We start from the raw sequence: 22,376 nt of genomic DNA, 5'->3' as shown, positions 1-22,376 counted from the left end.
CATTTAACCTCTCTTAGCCTTAGTTCTCTCATCTAGAAAATGGAGATATTAATAGCAATAATAGCAACTATATCAACAGGTTGTTGTGAGGATCAAATAAAATAACATATATAAAATGATGTGCAAACCTCAAAGTGTTATACAGATGCTATTATTATAATTATCATTATTATTACCTCATAGGATACAAGTCAAAGAATAATTAGGTCCCAAATTCCTACTTACATAGGAAAGTACAATAATTATTATTAGCAATGATAATAATAGTATTTTATAGCACCTACTACGTGCCAGGCACTATGCCAAGCACCTTACAAATATGATATCATTTGATCCTCACAACAACCCTGAGAAGTAAGTGCTATTATTGACTCAATTTTACAGATGAGGAAACTGAGGCAGATATTGGTTAAGTGTCTTGTCCAGGGTCACAAAATAAGTGTCTGAGGCTGTCTGTTGTCCAAGGACCAATCTAGCTAATTGAGAGGCTCACAAGTATGCTAATCACTGTCTAATGAAATTTTTAGCCAAAGAAAATGCCTATTAAGTGTAAAGAGCTTAAGATCTACACGAGCAGAGGGAATACTCACACTGAAGAAATAAAGAGTCCTTAATGTGTTAATATATACTAACTTGCTTTATCAAATCACTTACCTCTTTAAAATCTGGCACAAAAAAAGAGGTTGTACCATCATATTCCACAAAATGCTTTGGGAATAACTTGATCCATGTATCATCTCCATAAAAGATTACTCTTTTCCCAGCTGCTTTTGCTTGCCCAATGAGATTGTCTTCTAGCAACACGGGAGAATTAAAGTTCATAACAACATCAATAAAGCCAGGGATGCTTCCTGTCATTAGAGCCTGTGGAAGAGGAAACATTTACAAATTAGTTCACAAAACCATGGACTCTCAGCAACAGATAATATTAGGAAACAATTTATAAAATAATGTTAGAGTCAAACAGGCTTTCTTCACACTATCCTGGGAAGTGGGTGGGCAAGTCATTAATCTCATTTTATAGATGAAGAAAATGAGGCCCCTAAGAGGTTAAATATCCATGATTTTTACAACATGTTATATTGCTTCCCAAGTGGAAAAAAAAAAAGATTATCTTGTTCAAACCTCTCCCTTTTCAAACAGGTAAAAGTAAGTTTCAGAATAGGAACATGATTTGCCAAAAGTCTTATAGCTAAGTAAGTCATGGTAAACTGAGTATGAAGTCCAGGCCTGACTCATATCCCATAATCTTCTACTTTATTCTATAGGGACCCCACCTAGCAAAGTTAGAGGCAAAGGGCCTTAAACACCAGACTAATTAGTGCAGGCTTTATCTTGTGAGCAATTTTTCCATAAAAGATTTATAAACAACAAAGTGACATGGTAAAGAAACATTTCTTTCTATAAGACTAAGAAGAGTGGCATTTGGAAAGAACCAGAAATTGGGGGCTGCTCATTTAGGTTCTTACAGTGTGGGCAGTCTCCACATTTCATCCTAGTGCATTACTACAAAACAGTGTATTAGAGAAGTGGGAGACCAGTGGGGCAGAATGCTGTATCATGTACTGTAATAAATGTCAACTTTAGCCAGTTTGTTGAACTTAAAAAAAAAAAAAATCTGTTATAGGGGAAGTCTCAGGGGGAGGCCTGGGATCAGCAGAGAGGGGAGAAGTATTTAAATACAAATAGGACATTTTAAAAAGCATCAATAAATTTTTTTTTCAAAACCCGTATCATAAAGCAAGTTATTTTAGAGTAGGCCCTATTTTCACCCTAGGAATGTTAAATTGGGAGGTATGTTCTTTAACCAGTTGACCAAGGCTTGATCTTATCATCCTTCTGCTCAAGAACTACCACTGGATCTTTACTGATGGTCCAGCCCACTAGTCCTTCCATGACTGAGGTGGAGCCATCTTATTTTTGCGGTCAGCAAACCATGCACTCAATAATCTACTCCAAGGCTTTCTTAACCTGGTCTCCATGAATTTTTTTGATATTTTGATATTTCAACATATGGCCTTCCTCTGTAATACTGTAATTTATTTTATTTTATGCATTTAAAAATATGATTTGGAGAAGGGTTTATAAGCAGCTTCCCCTGCTTAACTGCCCAAAAGATCCATGGCACCAATAATGTTAAGAACTCTCTCCTGCTCTAGAGAAAATGTTCTAAAATCTAGTCCACTTCTATGTCTCTGCTAATGGCATTCACCATGCCTATAATGTATTATTAACCCTTCTTTGTACCTATTCCTTTATCTACTGAATTCCTACCCATCATTTATTTATTATTATTTTTAAAAACTCTTGCCTTCTGTTTTGGAATCAATACAGTGTATTGGTATCATGGCAGAGGAGTGTTAAGGTAAGGGACTAGGCAATGGGGATTAAGTGACTTGCCTAAGGTCACACAGCTAGGAAGTGTCTGAGGCTAGATTTGAACCTAGGACAATGATGACAAACCTATGGAATATGTGCCCCAAATCACATGCAGAGCCCTTTCTGTGGGCATGCCTGCAGTCAGTCACCCACCAGAGTTCATCTAGAAAGCTAGAGAGACTCAGGGTGTTGTTCCCCTCCCCATCTCCATGATCTGAGGATATTTCTCCCTTCCCCCACCCCTCCGCCCAGCATCCCAATGAGAGAACTTCCTTCTCCCCTGTCTGGGGTAAAGTGCTGTGGTGGGGCTGGGGGAGGGGGGACAGAACTCACTTGCTGTGTGAGGGTACAGTGCAGATGGCAGCCTGTTGAGTCTGTGGTGAAGGTGATTCCTATGGTGGGGTTGGAAAGGAGCTAAGTTTGATGGAAGCATAGCTCACAACATGGCACATAGCTGGAGGGGAGCAGAGAGCTCAAGCCACTCCCCTTCCCCTCTCCACACGTGCCTCTTATCACCCACCTCTCTGCCTAGCAGTCCAATGGGAGTGCTTCCTCACTCCCCTGTCTGGGATTAAGGGAGAGATCTGGGGGGCGAAGTGAGGAGGTGGTGGGAGGCACTCAATCTCTGGGGAGGATGGGCACAACACTTGGTCTGGGGGTTGGGACCCAGCATTCTATCTCTAAAAGGTTTGCTGTTACTGATCTAGGCCCTCCCATCTCTAGGTCTGGCTCTCAATCCAATGAACCTGACACCCAGCTGCTTCCCTACCCATCATTTAAATCTTAGTTAAAAAGCCATTTCTCACAGGAAGTTTTTCCCAATTTATCCTATAATGACCACATCATCCAGACTCACATAAGCACTTTGTTTTGAGCTTCTTCAAAGTATTTATGACACATTATTGTATATCAAAGTTTTATGTATATATCTTCCCCCCCCCCAACAGACTGTAACAGACAACTCTCTGAAGACAGGAAATATAGAATAGCCCACTCTAACCACAGAAAGCATTCAAACATTTGTTTGTTGCACCAAATTAAAGGCCTGAGAAACAAATAAATTATTAAAAAGTCATTAAAAAACACAAATCACAACTATAAACATCTACAATTGCACAAAATATTTTTAAATTCTCCAAGTCATAGAATTATAGATTAAAGGGGCAGTAGGAAGCTTAGAAAACTAGTCTCAGCATCTCATTTTACTGTACATATAAAAAACTGAGATCAATTAATTCATTGTTGAAAATTAGTTAGTTCTAATGCCAAAGAGGACTAGAATCCATTCTTCTAATGTCTAACCTAATGTTATTTCTACTATTCCACACTGGCTCCTTAAAACTGGTATAAGCACACTCATGGCCTTCAAAGTACAATTGAGTTATATGCAAAATGTATAATATAACACTGTCATTAATTTAATCTAAAATAATATGCTAGGTAAAAATCAACACTGACCATTTAGTTTACATTATTTTGCTTGCTTGCTTTGTCCCAAGGTCTTTTGGGGAGGTGATTTGGATGGACCATATTTCTTTAAAAATGCCATCCAACAATCTGGAATTATGCCTAAAGGGCTTTAAAAGAATCCATGTCATTTGATCCAGTAATACCACTACTAGGTTTGTACCTCAAAGAGATAATAAAAAATGTTTGTACAAAAATATTCATAGTTGCGCTCTTTGTGGTGGCAAAATATTGGAAAAAATAAGGGGATGCCCTCCGATTGGGGAATGGCTGAACAAATTGTGGCATATGATGGTGATGGAATACTATTGTGCTATAAAGAATGATGAACTAACAAAACCAATGTAACCAAAATCAGAAGGGTAGAAACAAATTGGGAAACAATCTTCATAAAAACCTCTGACAAAGGTTTAATTACTCAAATTTACAAAGAACTAAATCAATTGTACAAAAAATCAAGCCATTCTCCAATTGACAAATGGGCAAGGGACATGAACAGGCAGTTCTCAGCCAAAGAAATCAAAACTATTAATAAGCACATGAAAAAGTGCTCTACATCTCTTATAATCAGAGAGATGCATATCAAAACAACTCTGAGGTATCACCTCACACCTAGCAGATTGGCTAACATGACAGCTATGGAAAGTAATGAATGCTGGAGGGGATGTAGCAAAGTGGGGATACTAATTCATTGCTGGTGGAGTTGTGAATTGATCCAGCCATTCTGGAGGGCAATTTGGAACTATGCCCAAAGGGTGATAAAAGACTGTCTGCCCTTTGATCCAGCTATAGCACTGCTGGGTTTGTACCCCAAAGAGATAATAAGGAAAAAGACTTGTACAAGAATAGTCATAGCTGCACTCTTTGTGGTGCAAAAATTGGAAAATGAGGGGATGCCCTTCAATTGGGGAATGGCTGAACAAATTGTGGTATATGTTGGTTATGGAATACTATTGTGCTAAAAGGAATAATAAAGTAAAGGAATTCTATGGAGACTGGAACAACCTCCAGGAAGTGATGCAGAGCGAAAGGAGCAGAACCAGGAAAACATTGTACACAGAGACTGATACATTGTGGTACAATCGAAGGTGATGGACTTCTCCATTAGTGGAAATGCAATGACCCTGAACAATCTGCAGGGATCTAAAAAATACTATCCACAAGCAGAGGATAAACTGTGGGTGTAAAAACACTGATGAAAAGCAACTGCTTGACTATGGGGTGGAGGGGATATGAATGAGGAGAGACTCTAAATGAACACTCTAATGCAAATACCAACAACGGGGAAATGGGTTCGAGTCAAGAACACATGTGATAACCAGTGGAATCCTGCGTCGGCTATGGGAGAGGGAAAGGTGGGGGGGGGGGAGGGGGAGGAAAAGAAAATGATCTTTGTTTCCAGTGAATAATGTTTGGAAATGACCAAATAAAATAATGTTTAAAATTAAAAAAAAAAGAATGATGAACTGATTGATTTCCATATGAACTGGAAAGAACCACATGAATTGATGCAGAATGAAATGAGCAGAACCAGGAGAACATTGTACATAGAAACAGAAATACTGTGGCATGATCAAATGTAATCAACTTTGCTACTAAAAGCAATGCAATGATCCAGGATAATTTCAAAGGACTTCTGAGAAAGAATGCTATCAACATCTAGAGAAAGAACTGTGGGAATAGAAATGCAGAAAAGCAAATGAAAATATGGGTATATGATTTGGGGTTTTGGTTTTTAAAAATTGCTCTATTACAAAAATGAATAATATGGAAATAGGTATCAAGTGATAACACATGTATAACCCAGTGCAAATGCTTGTCAGTACTGGGAGGGGGAAGGAAAAGGGGAGAGACAACAGGAATCATGTAACCATGGGGAAATATTTTTTTTATTTTTTTAATTGAATCTTAAAAAATAATAATAAAACAAAATAAAAACTATCAAAAATAAATAAAATAAAAATGCCATGCAGAACTTAAGGATTGTCCACCACTTAGGGAATGGGTGAACAAATTGTGGTATATGTTTCTGCTGAAATATTATTGCACCATAAAAAATGACAAACAGGATGAATCCAGGAAAACCTAGAAAGACTTATATGAACTGATACAAAGTGAAATGAGTAGAACCAGGAGAAAAATGTATCCACTAACAAATGTTATATGATGATCAACTGTGAAAGACTAAGCTATTATCAGTACAGCAAGTTCCCAAGATACCCCAAGGGAGTCATGATGAAAAATGCTATCTACTCCAACTGTTGGAGTCTAATTAAAGATAAAAGTGAAGTGGGCAAAGCTGATGCAGTCTTGTCCAAAGAACTGACTGACAGCTTAGGCTGACTCCATTGCAAGGGAACAAGCTTTATTATAAGAGAATATAATAACTGAATGGCTATAGAGAGTTAGCTAGCCAATAAGGTAAGTAGGTAAGGTAAGCAAAGGCGGGTAGGGGTTTTTAGGAATGTTTTTTATCTTGATTAGTTACTAAGGAAGGGGTCATTTGTTTGGGCAGTTGTTGCCCGGTTGTTTCCAAGGAATTGATGTCACTTTACCCATGGTCCACTTTGTTCTGCATGGCTTTACTCAGGTTTCACTGTTTGCTCACTGGGAGGGAAGCAAATTGCAATATAAATAGGATGCCAATATGTTTACTACCCCAGGGCAAGTTTCAAATTTTTCTAAGGAAGGCAGTGATTATGGAAACTGAACATTGTTTGAACCTAGTCCTATATGACTGGGAAACTGAACCACTTATACTTGCTATCCAGAGATCTGTCTCCTCCCCACCACCACCCCCGACCTAGGTTATGTCTAAAGATTGATGTGAGAAGTTTTCTCATAATTATAGATCTAAGCAATCCATATGCCATAGCTGAAAGGTGGTCCCATACTAACCAACTAGTTATTTTTTCTATGTTCTTTTTGACTGCTTGCAGCTACTTGGCAGGGTTTGTGGGACATTGAAGCTTACATCAAAAGCATGCCATCTTCCATTTTATTTCCTTCATGAGTTTTTTATTGTATGTGTAATAAGTGTCTTCTGTCATGGCATAAGCAATATGGAGCCATATATTGCATGAAAGCACTAGTATAACCAATATCAGACTATTTACTGCCTCAGGGAGGAGGAAAAGAAAATATGAATCCTAAAATGTCAGAAAACAATTGTCAAGGGGGCAGCTGGGTGGCTCAATAGATTGAGAGTCAGGCCTAGGGAGGTCCTAGGTTCAAATCTGATTTCAGCCACTTCCCAGCTGTGTGACCCTAGGCAACTCACTTGACCTCCATTGCCTAGCCCTTACCACTCTTCTGCCTTGGAGCCAATACACAGTATTGACTCCAAGATGGAAGGTAAGGGCTTAAAAAAAAAAGAAAAAAAACAATTGTCAAAAACGGTTTCTACATGTAACTGAGAAAATTTAAAAAAAGTTTAATTTAATTGTAATCCATAGAAGTCTTGTCATCTTTCCCCTAATAATAAAACCCTTGTAACAAGCAAAGAGATTCAAAATGGTCTAACTGATCATTCTTTTTTAAGAAGCAATGAAACCTGTTAACCAAATACATCATCAAAGAGAAAACTGCAAAGCATAATACGGTGTCCCAAAAGTCTTAATACAGTTTTAAGCTTTAATAACTACATAAATTTAAGGGTCACAAAGGCTTAGAGAACAACAGTCCCTACAGTCTAATCCTCCTGTTTATATGTGACCACCACTTTCATATATGCATAAATTTAGTTGGATGAGATATCCTCTAAGGTCCCTCCAGGCTCTGATAGTCAATGATAGAGTTTCCCTTTCTTCTCAGCTTCCAAATATTCACCCAATCAGTCAACTAGCATTTATTAAGCACCTACCATGTGCCAGGAACTCTGCTAAATGTTGGAGATACAAAGACCAAAGTGAGACAGTCCCTGACCTTGAGAAATATACCCTATTAACAGAGGAGACTACTTGACAAATATAGGTATGATACAAAGATACAATATAAGTATATAAGATGCAAACAAATCAGGGAAAAGATCACATTAGAAGGGAAAACACTAGCTGCTAGGCAAATTGAGAAAGGTCTCCTATAAAGGTTAGTACTTGAGCCCTGGAAGATTTAGCTCCTTTTGGTATTGAAGGCAGAACGGTTAAGTGACCAGAGCACTGGAAGTGGAGTCAAAGGATTTGAGTTTAAATCCTGGTTTTGTCGATTATTGCCTGTGTGAAGTTAGACAAGCCACTTGCCCTCTCTGGATCCCAGTTTCCTCCTCTGTAAAATAAGGGGACTGGCCAGGTGACCTCTGAGGTTTCCTCTGATTCTAAATCTATGATCCTACACAGGCTTTGAGCAATCTGTTACCACACTATCATTTCAACCTTTTCTCATATTACTACACTTCCTCCCTTCCATCCCTCATACTCTCCAAATTTGAGGTTTTACTCACTCTGTTCCCTCTATCTAGATTTTCTCTCCTTGCCTTCTGAATTCCTTACCAATTCTTTAAAGTTCAACTAATAAGCTTGTGTCAAGGAAGCTTATCCCCTCCCCCTCCTGAGTAACTTTACCTGTCTATCAAACATTCCTGACATACCACAATTGTTCCAGGGTTGCATTGGTATATGTTCTGTATGTCAATAAAAGTTAAGGTTTGGGGCAGAAGAGGAGGAACCATGAGAGAACCAACAGAGAAGAGACAGAGCAGGCAGATAAGGGGGGAGGAGAGAAGATACATGCAGGCTAGGCACCACGTGGTCAGGTTATTTATAGGAACATTGTCTACCCTTCCAATAAACTTTCTATAATATATATGGGTAGAAATATTATTTTTAATTATTACAAGCTGCCTTCTCTATCAGGTCTTCCCTAATCCCTTTCAGGCAGTAATGACTTTCCATCCCTTAAACATGACACAAAACACTTTGCTTATACTTCTATAACAGACATATGCATTGTCTTTTGGTTCTTCCACTCCCTTTTATTTAAAACCTTCACCTTCTTTCTTAAAATAGATATTAAGCATTGGTTCCAACGTAGAAGAACAGTAAGGGCTAGGCAATGGGGGTTAAATCAGTAGTCCAGGTTCACACAGCTAGAAAGTGTCTGAGGCTAGACCTCTTTTCTCCAGTCTTGGCTCTCTATCCACTGAGTTGGCTAGTTGCCCTTGCATTTTCTTTTTACTATAGTTGTCTACATGTCAAATTTCCTTACTAAAGAAAGTTCCAAGAGTAAAATGGGGCGGTCTCATACGAACTTTGGAGCTTCCTCAGTATTAAGTCAGGGTTCAGTTTGTTGGAAAAAATGTAATCATGTTTATTGAATTGAATCAAGTGCACAAATTTCCAGGAGAGAGGCAAGACCTGTGAACATGGGCCTGTCCCAATCAAACAGTATTAATCCAAATCATTTTATCCCATGTAACATAAAGCAGTTCTTCTCTGTTAATGAAGAAAAAATCATTACCAGGATCTCAGAGTGACTGCTGGCTGTCCATGTCATTGCAAAAGAAGATCAAATGAGACAAATTTAAAGGACCCTTGCTATGCAAACTGTTCTATGCCAAAGCACTGGCTCAGACACTGAGGCCTGAAGATCTTTGACTCAAAGTGAAAGGAGGAAAAAGAGAGAATGGCAACTTGCTTCTTCACAAGGATGCCCAGGGTGCTAACAGAGTGAGAACTTTTGGCCAGAGCACAAGATTTACATGAGTGCAATGATAAAACAGAATCCAGCAAGAAAGGTAGACTGACCATGAAAGGAGGAGGATCTCAAAAGCCCCAAGGCAGGAAATCAAGGTCAACCTGGATAGCAAAGAATTCAACAGGCCTTATCTCTGAAACAAGGAGAAACAGCTGAGAGAAGGGAAAAGAGCATCATCCTATTACAGCAGAAAAGATTGACCAAATTAAAAAATGAGAACACTCAAAAGACAGAATGAATGTCACCTACAATAATCTAAAAAAGGTTTTATAAGAAGAATCTTGGCATTCTTGAATCAGAGTCATATGGGAAATACTGGCCATCAACTAATAAGACATTCCACCCATTAATGTAGGACTGGGTGATGGCAAGAATTAAACAGAAGTAAGGTGGTAAATGTCCAACCAATGATGGGATTCTCCTTGCACATATGTGTACAAGGCACTTGCTGAGAGGTTCACATTACCTCCCAAGCCCTATATCTGGCATGAAAAGTAACACAAATTGCTTCACTTCTGTTTAAAAGGTGATCTGATCTGAAAAGATTCAGACTTACAAAAAAAAATGGACAAAAACTACATAGGAAAAGAAGGCATGCAAGGGTTTCTGATCAATACCAGTGGAGGTGGCACCTACCCTAATGAAATTATAGGTACAAGGATAATCAGAATGAGAGAGCAGTAGGCCGGGGGATAGGATGAAAAAGGTACTTATTAGTAGTAGGGCACAGGGAAGGCAATACATATAAAAACTTTTTTTTTTTAAAATATGTCTTAGGAGAGGAGAGAAGGGGTATCAAGCAGAAACACAGATGAACATACATCTAGTCAAATGATGCTTATTCTCAACATTCACATTTTCCTAGGTTCTAGTTAACTTGAATGTAAAACTCTTCAAGCCTTAAAGCTCTATATAAGTGCCAGCTATTGTCATTATCATTATCATAATTATTAGTCTAGTAAAGAGATTGCTTTATGAAAATCAAGATATCTGTTATAAAAGTTACTGTTCCTAACTTCCTTTGCTAGAAGGGAACTAGAAGAAATACAAGATAGAAGGAGAGCCCTGAAAACTTAACCAGCATAGCTTTTGGGTTAGGGTCTTTCAAATAGGATTATAATGATTAAAAGGGCCCAAGAATTTAGTAAGTTATATTAGATAAATAAAAAAAAAATTTGGCTAATCATAACTAAAGTTAATATCAGAAATTTACATAATGTAAGTTTTATTTTTATGCTTGAACAACAAATTCTTACCCCATTTATGTTCTTTATACCCTCTCCTATTTTGTTTCCTCCTCCAAGTTCCTTTTGGAATATTCCAGTCTTTTCTCTGTTTAACTAAAAGGAAAAGGGCTTACTTTTCTACACTCTCCACCTTTTGTCAATGCCCTCCTGGTATCCTGGTGTGGTACAGTCAATAGTACCACATAGATCAACTTAAATGCCTGCAAAGCATCAAGCCAAGGTAAATAAATAAGGAATTCAGGGATGGAAAAGGTCACAGACAATTGTAGATTTTGATTTCTTCCTGCTTATCTTTAAATTATCTTAACTATGTGTAAAAAGTTTAGCTGGCATACAATAGGCACCATAGAGATATTAGCTGTTTTTATCATTATTATCTCTCTAGCTGTCTCACCTCAATTTCAAGGCTTAGGAGGGAAATAATTCCTTCTTACGCAAGAATGGAGAGATTGCAAAAAGTAATCCAAACCCAATGTTGCTGTTTCCTAACTTCCTACTCACTCTATTAAAATTGTTCTTTTTAATGTCACTAATAACTCTTTTATGATCAAATGTAATAACCTCTGTCCAACTGGGTTTCTTTTAGACCGTTCTACTGCTTTTCACCCAGGGGATCAGCCTCCCAGACTGAATATTACTTCTACTGACAATTTCACCAAGGAGCCACTCTGGTGGCTCTCTAGTTACCTCTCTAACTACTTATCAATTTCCTCTGCTGGAAATTTCACCCTGACCCTGAACCCCTCAGAGAAAAGGCTCCACAAGGTTCTATTGATGGCACAGTTGGAGATACAGAAGAACTCACAGACAGGGTCATGTTACTCTTGGACTCAATCATCTTCAGTATCTCCCTATGACCTACCAAATAAGTAACTTTTTTTCCCAGCATTCAAGGCTCTCCCCACCAATCTAGCATCTCCTCCACAAACACAACACGTCTCTCCTTCCTTATCTTATAGCATAATTTACCCAGCAAATTTCAATAAATAGGATGACTTTCCATTCCTCCCTCCCATAATACATTCTCCTCTGCCCTTACCAGCATGCCCTAAATTCTTTTACTTTTGCTCCACAGTAAACTTTATTTGAGGAATCCCCTTCTAATTCTTCTCTGGCTGAATTCCTAACTATCCTTTAAACTCAAATGAAATAACACTTCATTAATGCTCATCTCTAATCCTCAATGGATCAGGAACACATTGTTTACATATTTCTAATACCCTTATTTATCTTAATGCCTTTTTAAGCTAAGTTTAGGAAAGAGAGGATGAAATGCCAGTTATTAAGGGTTAATGGTGCACTAAGACTTTTGGGACACACTGTATTTGGTCTCATAGTTATCTTCTCATGTCTTATCTCCTACTAAAGTGTAATTTCAAGTTCAGGGACATCTTAGTTACACCAGGTATCAGCTCCAGTAACTATCACAGTGCTCTCTGCATCCAGACAGCATTGGCTAAACTTTGGATGAATGAACCAAAGAACCTCCTCGAGTTCCAGCTCTCTCATTGCCACCTTCTTTCCAGGGGTGTACTCCCTCCCTCAAATGTAAAGATGATGTAGATGGACAGAGCCTCCTCCAAGATCCCTTTTGGTTCTAAAGCAAAATGATTCTTTAAACTTCTTGACAATAAAGACTAAGCATTCTAATGAGTGAGTATAGAATACCATAAGGGAAATCTTGTTAATAATAAAACTACAGCTTCTTCCTCCAAAAGACTGAAAATGGTGTACATCCCTAGAAGATTCCAAAATGCCCTTCCTGTTGACTCATCATGCAAATACAGATTTTCACTGCCTAACAGAAGGTGTAATAATATCAAGGTCCCAAGACCACATTACTAGACACATTTCCAGACCATTTGCTGCATTACTATCAAGCCCTAAATATATTTCCACAGAGTGGGGAGGAATAAAGACAGCATGATTTCTTTCCTTTGTTTTTTAAACCCTTACCTTGCATCTTGGAATCAATACTATCAATACTATGTATTGATTCCAAGGGCAGAATAGTGGTAAGGGCTAGGCCATTAATGGGGGCTAAATGATTTTCCCAGGGTCACACAGCTGGGAAATGTCTGAGGCCAAATTTGAACCCAAGACCTCCCATCTCTAGGCCTGGCTCTCAATCCACTGAGCTACCCAGCTGCCCCCAATACGTATGTATTCCAAAGATATCCAGAGTCACTCAAGAACATCCAGAGTCATTCTGAACTACCAAAGCAGTTAAACTAGGTTACAGAACACCATATCAAACTATTTACCTTTATTCGAGGCATAGTGACTGTAGGTGGCTTTGCTTCTGCTATAAAATTATGCGCAAATCCTTTTTCCATAAGATATTTTGTATAAGGCATAAATTGAACACCCTTTGATCCAAACACAAAATCATCTCTCAAGGCATCTACCAACATTATAATAACTTTTCTGAAGATAGCAGGTGGGAGTTGGGTCCAGTTGGAACTTGTTCCTACAAAATATTTTAAAAAGGGAAAAGAAAAGAAGTTTAATCTCTCTTGACAGAAATTGTTGAATATTTAACATTAAAAATACACTAAAGTCCACTACCAAATTATGAGATATTTACTAAAGAATTCTGTAGTAATATAACATATTTTGAACCAAAACTGGTTCAAAAGTCTCTAATCCAGCATTTACATATATCCAATCGAACCTCATGATAAATATGCTCTGCTATTGAATTTGAACTTTTCCAGAGAGTAATATAACCTCTAGACCTTTTATTAGCAAAAAATGAATGGCTGGTTATCAACATATTTCATATAAAAACATTTAATGCAGTTAACATTAATCAATCAATAAGGATTATTTTTAAGTGTCTGGCAATGTGCTAGGCCTTGATGACTCAAAAACAAAAATGGAACAGGTCCTTACTTTAAGTTGTATTGGAGATAAGATGTACACATATAAGTATATATAATATAAATTCAAGGTTATTTAAGGAAAAGAGGACACTAGCAAATGAGTGGAGGAGGTGTAAGAAAAACCAAAAAACATTTATTAAGCTCCTACTAAGTGCCAGGCACTATGCTAAGCACTGAGGAAACAAAGGTTTTAAAAAATCAATTAAGGTTTTATATAGAAGATAGTGTATGAACCCAATTTTGAAGGAAATGGGATTCTTGGGAGCAGAGGCGAAGGAAATCATTCCAGGCATGGATAACCATAAAGAAAACATACTGAAAAAGCAACAAAAACCAATATAATTCACAACAATGAGGAGAGGAAATGAAAGAATATAATAAGCAAAAATTTCCAGTAAGGAAAATGGAATATGTGACCTTGGGAAAAGACAAAAGAAGGCTTTCCTAGGGGAAGCAGAAAGATACTGAGACAGTCTCTCATCTTACTAGAGGAACTGGTAGAAAGGTGGCTTAAGGGGGGAATCAAAAGAGAAAAGGATATATGAGAGATGAAGGAAATGGTTATGATCTATCCTAACAAAAACAAAAATTAGTACAAGTCAAGAAAAAAAGCTAAGAAATTGGGCCTTTTTCCATTTAGAGTTCAGGGAACCCCCTACAATAAACTTTACCATGAGATTTCTAAGACTTTGCCATTATAAATTTATAACTATTGAGAAAATTGACATCCCCACCCACCAATCCCATACAATCTCTAAGGGAAAAAAAAAATCCTAGAGACTCTCAAGAGGACTGCCTGCCTGCTCACTCAGGAACAGGATGAAGGAAGATGAGGTTTGGAAAGACCCATACAGCCAGTAGTAGCTAATAGCGAGCAAGAAAGCCAGTTCCCATGGACTATAACAAACCAGAAAGAAGGTATCAATGGAACTGTGCTTTGATTAAATATTTTCCCCAGCTTCTGCTATCAAAAGGATACTGTATTCTTACATATAAAGCATTAGCTGTCACAGTATCGATACTAAGGTTGACCCAAAATTGATACTGGAATTACAAAGACAGTAATTTTGGAAATTGGCAACATGCAACAGGAGATGATAGATGTTTGGGAGGAGCTCAACAGAAGTGGGAAGTCAATCTACCTGGTCCTCCAAGCTTAATGAGCTGCAGTAAGTCATGGGAGAGGATACATAGGTACCATACTGCAAGTGGACTGGGGGAGAGATTGTATTTTTATTTCTTGTTAAATATCTCCCAATTACATTTTAATCTGGTTCAGTACTCTTTGGAGCCCACAAGACCAGGTGCTTGACACTCCTGTTCTAGAGGAATTTAGATAACCCAGAGCAAATCAATAGTGATTTACAACCATATATACAAAGCTTAGGGATGCCAAATACAGTCATGATTACTCACATTAGTATAGTACTTTAGAGTTCACAAATTACTTTTCACATCTGCTTAAGAGTAGAATATTATTAGATCCATAAAAAAAAACTGAAGCTCATAGTAGCTAAATAAATGCAGTTACAGTGATAACATGTCTAACTCAAACTCAAATCTTCTGAATCTAAAACCAGTACTCTCCCTTTATATGATATCTCTGAATCAAAAATTGAGGGTAAAATAGGAGCAAGCATTTTTTACTCACCACAGTTACTGACTGTGAAAGTTCAGAAAGTGTCTGTATGTGTTTGTTTGGTGAAGGGATGCTTTGGAAAGGTTAGGGGAGAAGTGTTTGGTCAGTCACTCAACTCTCTGCAAGAAACCAATGAGCAGTAAAAGTACAACAATATCATGTTGTTTTATATGCTCTAAGTTCCAGGAAATTCTGTGTATCGTCAGAAGCATCACCTATAAAATGGACAATCTTCTCCCATAGTAATGGAAGATGTTTTGATACCAAGGCCTAGACAGAAAGAAAAGTTCATTATTATCCTTTCTCCTCTGCAGAGAACATGTTGCATCTTCCACACACATTTACAGGGGAAGGATAGTTGAAGAATATATGTCCAACACATGCTAATGGGAAGGAGGGGGAAATATGTGTTTATACACCTTCTAATTCAATCCAATCCAAGGATTCTGAAGAGATTTTTTAAAATACACAACAAAAAACCTGCACTTAGAGCCATTTTTTCAATTAATATCCCAGTGAGCAAAGTTTCATACCAACAAGGCTGATGGAACAGGTTAAGGCAGGTCATTTTAAGTTTTGAAGTACTATCCTTGTAAAAATCATTTGGAGAAACTGTAATATTTTCTTTGTGAGAGGAATGGCATTCAAACCATTGAGGCTCACTACTGTCCAAGTTATTGTAGAGACCATACTCTGCTGTACAATAAAGGAATGGAAAATATTAACCAATACAGCAGTATGCAAAGGTCTCCCTCCCCCCCCATTGGGCATATGGGTTGGGGAAATGTGTTTAAACTCCAGGACTAGGCAGGCCTAGAGAGGAGAGATCCTAGGTTCAAATTTGGCCTCAGACACTTCCCAGCTGTGTGACCCTGGGCAAGTCACTTAACCCCCATTGCCTAGCCCTTACCATTCTTCTGCCTTGTTCCAAGACAGAAAGTAAGGGTTTTTTAAAAATAAATAAATAAATTCCAGGACTAGGGAAACTAGTTCCACAGGCCCTAAAAGGATTACATTGTTGGACTCTATAGGATTAATAATGTCTCTCAAAGTTGTAAAATGTGTCTGTGTAACAATTTTATTTCTCCTAGTTCTTAGTGGGCATAGAGCCCACTTGAAATTGTAAAGGAAAGAGCTGACCTTATTTAAAATGAGAGGAATGGTCTACATATGGTTTGGCACTTGTCTCCATATAGCCTTTAATGCTCTCCAATGCTCTTCAAACCATGAACTAAAAATTCATCTTTGTAAAGGTATTGGGTACTAGAAAGATGGAAGAATAATGCCTTGCACATAGTAGGGCTTTGATACATTTTTGACAGCTGAATTAAAGCAGCCACAGCCACAGTGCTGGTGACTGGGTGAGGGCAAAGATGAATTTGGAGGCATCTTTGGGTTGATCAAGAAACCAGAGAAACCTTTCTGGAGAAATCTCAGCTGTGGTAGGAATTGTAGATGGGTGGGTGCGTGTTGAGGGCTAGCACTCAAAAAGGGCAAAACAGAAAAAAAAAAGGCAGCTACGTGGTCCAATGAATTGAGAGCCAGGCCCAGAGAGAGGAGTCATATCTGGCCTCAGTCAATTCCTGGATGTATGACCCTGGGCAAGTCACTTAACCTCCATTGCCTGGCCCTTACCACTCTTCTGCCTTGGAACCATTACACAGCATTGATTCTAGGACAGAAGGGGTTTTAAAAAATTATGATCATCTGCCCAACTAGAGTCCTCCCCAAACCCCAGGGAGTGAGAGTCCTTAGCTAGAAGGCAAAAAAGGGTGCCTGGAAATGAGAGGATCCACTCCTCTTACGTGATATGTATGGGGCACAGAAAAGAGAAGAAAGGGGAGGGGTAGGAAGTGAAGAATCCTAGAGAGGGGTATGAAAAGGAGAACCCTCCCTCACCTGAGTTGTACTGAGCCACAGAATATAGACAGAAGGGTGGAATATAATGGAGAGTACCCCTCCTCATCTGAGGTGGCAGGCACAGGAGGGAAGATAAAGGGAAAAGGCATGAAGGGTAGGGACCTCGCCTGAGGTGTATGGGGGAAGGGGAGGGGGAAGGAGAACGAAGAGAGAGGAAGGTACAGAGAGGCTCCCTCTTCATCTGAGTGCACAAGAAGGAGGCTGCAAGAGAGGACTATAAAGGGGAGGATCTTCGAAAGGGGTATGAAGGGGAGATCCCACCCCCTATCTGAAAGGTACAAGAGGTCACCAGAGGGATTCTCCAGAGGGGAACAGCAATAAGGGAAGCATGGAGAGGAGCGTGGCCCCGGGATCAAGAGAAGGGAGGCCCAGCCTCCGTACCTGCCGCGGGCTCCGGCGCGGGGGGTTGGGGCTGGACCTGGGATACAGGGCGCAACGACACCGGGAAGAAACCCCGGAGAAAGACGGCGACCCCGAGCACCTGAATCACCACGCAGCAGGCGGCGAAGACCCCAGAGCCCAGCCGCATAGCGGCGCGAGTGCCCGGGAGCACAGAGCCCGAGGCCGCCTCAGCCGGAGCTCGAGCCCGCCCGCAGGTTCACACTTCCGGCACTTGAAGACGCCGGCACCACACATTGAGCATGCGCACTTGCTTTGGGTCTCGAGCGTGAGAGGGTTCCCGGGGATCTCTGTGACTGGTACTGGACCGACGAAAGGCGGGGCTTAGGACTGCTGCCGGAAGTTGGTTGGCCAGTAGTTCCGCCTGTTAAATCGGTTGAGTTGTGTTTCCCTACCTGACTGCATTTGGGTTTTGTAGTTGTGTTACCCTGTTTGTGACCTCATTTGGGGTTTTCTTGTCAAAGACACTGGAGTGGTTTACCATTGCCTTCTCCAACTCATCTTACTGACGAGGAAACAGACAAATAAGGTTAAGTGACTTGCCATGGGGCACACAACTAGTTAGTGTGTTCGAATTTGAAGTCGAATTTGAACTTAGTTCTCCAGGTTGGGCACTGTGCCACCTAGCTGCCCCTATTAATAACTACAGGTTTAGAAAGTTCCCTAGGAGACCAGAAGATGAAGTGAAGTCAGATCTTTCAGACTTTTAAAACCAAACCTTTCTCAAATTGCCCTTAAAAAGAAAAAAATATAGCCTCTAGAGAGCCTGTGGCCATAAACTTATTAAAATTCTTCGGCAGCCTGGTCTAGCAGCCCACCAATCTTTTCTCTTTCCCACCTCTCTAAAACCTGCCCCTGCTCTTTACAAAGTCCAGTGGTACCAATGTTCAGCTATCCTCGAAAAAACAATCGCTTTCTTTTTATTTTTTAAAGTTTTTGTTTGTTTTATACTTCTAGTGGCTGTAAGGAATTAGCTGAGGGTTCCATATAAAATAAAGGAGAGCCTTTGTACAAGGTTATAGAAGAAGTCATTCCTAGACTACCTAGTAATATAAACCGGACAAGAGCTGATCTATGCACTTGACATCTTTTTCTAAATCTTCTAATCTTTGTTTTGGGAGGTAACCACATTTTTTTTCTTTTTTCTCAATTACATGTAAAAAAATTAACATTCTTTTTTTTTTAATACTTGAAAAGGCAAGTAATTTGATATAGATTATACATGTGAAATCGTACAAAACCTAGCCACACACTGTGAAAGAAAATGAAAGTTTAAAAGTATGTTTCAATTTGCATTTGGGCCCACCAGTTCTTCAACAGGAGGTGGATAGGATTTTTTAAATAATAAGTTCTTTGGAATTGTCCGAGATCATTGTATTGCTGAAAATATCTAAGTCATTAATTGTTAATTGTCATATAATATTACTGTTACTGTGTATCATGTTCTTTGGATTTTGTTCACTTCATTTTTTTTAAACCTTTACCTTCCGTCTTGGAGTCAATACTGTGTATTGGCTTCAAGGCAGAAGAGTGGTAAGGGATAGGCAATGGGGGTCAAGTGACTTGCCCAGGGTCACACAGCTAGGAAGTGGCTGAGGCCACATTTGAACCTAGAACCCCCCATCTCTAGGCCTGACTCTCAATCCACTGAGCTACCCAGCTGCCCCCACTTCATTTTTCATCAGTTCATATAAGTCTTATTGTTTTTTTCAGAAATCATCTAGATCATCATTTCCTGCAGCACAGTGGTAATTCATTCATATCAAATACCTCAACTCATTCAGTCATGTTCCATTGATGGGCATCCCCTAAATTTCCAATTCTTTGCCACCACAAAAAAGACTAGCTATGAATATTTTTGTAGGTATAAGGCCTTTTTTTTTTTTGAGAGATAGACCTAGTAGTAGTATTGCTGGGTTATAGGGTACAAACACTTTTAAAGCCCTTTGGTCATAGTTCCAAATTGTTCTCCAGAATGCTTTAGCCAGTTCACAACTCCAACAGTTTAATAGTATACATATTTTTCCTCATCTCCTCCAGAATTTATCATTTCTGATAGGTGAGAGGCAATACCTTAGAGTTGCTTATGTTTGTATTTTTTTAATCAATAATGATTTTGAGTATTTTTTCATAACCACAACTTTTATTACTTCATCTGAAAACTGCATGTTCATATGCTTTGAATATTTATCAATGGTTGGTATTCTTATAAATCTGGCTCAGTTCTCTATATATTTGAGAAAGGAGAACTTTGTCAAAGAAACTTGATATAATTTGTTCATCCAGTTTCCTGCTTTCTTTCTAATCCTGACTGCATTGGTTTTGTTTGTGCAAAATCTTTTTTAATTTACTATAAGCAAATTCATTTTCATTTTTTAATGCTCTCTATATCTTGTTTGGAAACAAATTTTCCCCTTATCCATAGATCTGGCAGGTGAAATTTTCTATGCTTTCCTAATTTGCTTATAATTTCACTTTTTATGTCTAAGTCATATACCCATTTTGACCTTAGCTTGATGTGGTATAAGATGTAGGCCTATAGCTAGTTTCTGCCAAACCTATTTCCAATTATCCCAGAAATTTGTCAAATAGTGAGTTCTTATCCCAAAAGTTTGAATCTTTGGGTTTATCAAACAATAGATTACTATGGTCATTTACTATTATGTATTATATACTTAATCTGTTCCACTGATCCACCTCTCTGCTTCTTAGCCAATTCCAGATTGTTTTGATGATTATCACTTTGTAATATAGATTGAAATCTGTTACTGCTAGTTACCTTCCTTTACTTTTTTTTTCATTGATTCTCTTGATATTCTTGACCTTTTGTTCTTCAAGATGAATTATCTTATTTTTTTTCCTATGAAATAATTTTTTGTAGTTTGACTGGTATGGCAGTGCATAAGTTCATTTAGATAGAATTGTCATTTTTATTATATTGGTTTGACCTACTCATGAGCAATTAATATTTCTTATTTAGATCTGGAAAGTGTTTTGTAATTGTGTTCATATAGTTTGTGGTTTTGTCTTGGCAGGCATACTCCTAAATATTTTATACTGTTTCCAGTTATTTTAAGTTGAATATCTATTCCTGTCAGTCTTTGTTGGTAATATATGCTGATGATTTATGTGTGTTTATTTTATATCCTGCAGCTTTGTTGAAGTTGTTCAACAACTTATTTCAACCAGTTTTCCAGTTGATTCTGCAAAGAGTGATAGTTTTATTTCCTCATTACCTATTCTAATTTCTTCAATTTCTTTTTCTTCTCTTATTGCTCTATCTAGCATTTCTAGTATAATAATGCTCAAAAATGGTGATAATGGGCATCATTGCTTTGCCCCACTCTTATTGTGAAGGCTTCTAGCTTATCTCTTTTAGAGGTAATATTTGCTGATGGTTTTATATGGATACTATGTATCACTTTAAGTTCCATTTGTACCTATGACTTCTGGTGCTTTTAATAGGTATGAATTGTATTCTGTGAAAAACCTTTTCTCCATCTGTTGATATAACATATGATTTTTGTTGTTTTTTTTAAGAAGGTCAATTATGCTGATAGTTTTCCTAATATTTAACCAGCCTTGCATCCCTGGTATAAATCCCACCTTATCATAATGTATGGTCTTTGGGATTTATTGCTATAATCTTGCTATTATTTTATTTAAAATTTTTACATCAATATTCATTAGGGAAATTGTTTTATAGCTTTTTTTTCTCTCTGCTTTTCTTAGTTTAGGTGCCAACATGTGTTATAAAAGGAATTTGGTAAGACTCCTTTACCAATTTTAAAAATAGATTATATAGTATTGCAATTAATTATTCTTTAAATGTTTCATAGAATTTATTTGTGAATCCATCTGTTCCTGGGGATTTTTTCTGGGAAAGCTCAATTATGGATTTTTTTTTCTAAAACAGGGTTATTTAAGAATTCTATTTCCTGTTCTGTCAATCAATAAAATTTATATTTTTATAAATATTCATCCATTTCACTTAGATTTATTGGCATATAATTGTTTAAAATAACTCCTTAATAATCGCTTTAAATTTATCTTCATTGGTAGTGAATTCATGTTTCATTTTTATAATGGTAATTTGTATTTCTTTGTTCTTTTTTTTAATGAACCAGTGATGACTATTTCATTGGGGATTTTTCCCCTTTCATAAAACCAGGTCCTAATTTTATTTATTGGCTAAATGGTTGTCTTACTTTCAATTTTTTTAAAATGTCCTTTGTTTCTCCAGATTTCCAGTTTGGTGTTTATTGAGGATTTTAAATCTATTCTTTTTTTCTAGCGTTTTGAAAATGTAATTGCATGCCCAATTCATTGACTAACTATTTTATTAATGTAAGTATTTAAAGATAAAATATTTCCCTATGTACTGCTTTAATTGTATCCCATGTGTTTGGGTTTGTTTTCTCATTGTTGTCATTCTCTTTAATGGAATTATTTATTGTTTTTATGATTTGTTCTTTGATCCACTCATTCTTTAGGATTCAATTATTTAGTTTCTAATTACTTCTTTATCTGTTTCCATAGCCATTTATTGAATGTAATTTTTGTTGCATCGTGGTTTAAAAAAAGATGTATTTCTTTTTTTCCTGCTTTTCTGCATTTGGTTGTGAGTTATTTATATCTTAATACATTGTCAGTTGTTGTAAAGGTGACATCTACTACTGAGAAAAAGGTATACTCCTTCCTATTCCCATTCAGTTTTTGCCAGAGGTCCAGCATATCTAATTTTTCTAA

The 22,376-nt window shown here is 37.8% G+C and overlaps 1 protein-coding gene across 17 annotated transcripts in view; it reads right to left on the bottom strand.

Annotated features, from left to right (window-relative positions):
- The window catches only part of PIGG (phosphatidylinositol glycan anchor biosynthesis class G), a 196,793-nt gene that overhangs the window by 98,971 nt on the left and 75,446 nt on the right, over positions 1–22,376 (bottom strand). For 7 of the 17 annotated variants that reach the window (XR_008912791.1, XR_008912793.1, XM_007496974.3 and 4 more), the window contains exons 1-3: positions 17,610–17,858; positions 13,049–13,254; positions 655–864 (exon numbers count right to left, since the gene is read on the bottom strand). Coding sequence is in view for 14 of the 17 variants with exons in the window: in XM_007496974.3 (XP_007497036.1) it covers positions 655–864; positions 13,049–13,254; positions 17,610–17,757 (564 nt within the window). In the remaining 3 variants the exon portion in view is untranslated. Of the gene's footprint in view, positions 1–654; positions 865–13,048; positions 13,255–15,320; positions 15,428–17,609; positions 17,997–22,376 lie in introns of those variants that run through there. The other 10 variants (XM_056802240.1, XR_008912792.1, XM_056802242.1 and 7 more) reach the window with 10 other exon arrangements.

Source organism: Monodelphis domestica, chromosome 6, assembly GCF_027887165.1.
Source record: "Monodelphis domestica isolate mMonDom1 chromosome 6, mMonDom1.pri, whole genome shotgun sequence".
NCBI lineage: Eukaryota > Metazoa > Chordata > Mammalia > Didelphimorphia > Didelphidae > Monodelphis > Monodelphis domestica.
This window is presented reverse-complemented; position numbering and strand designations above follow the sequence as displayed.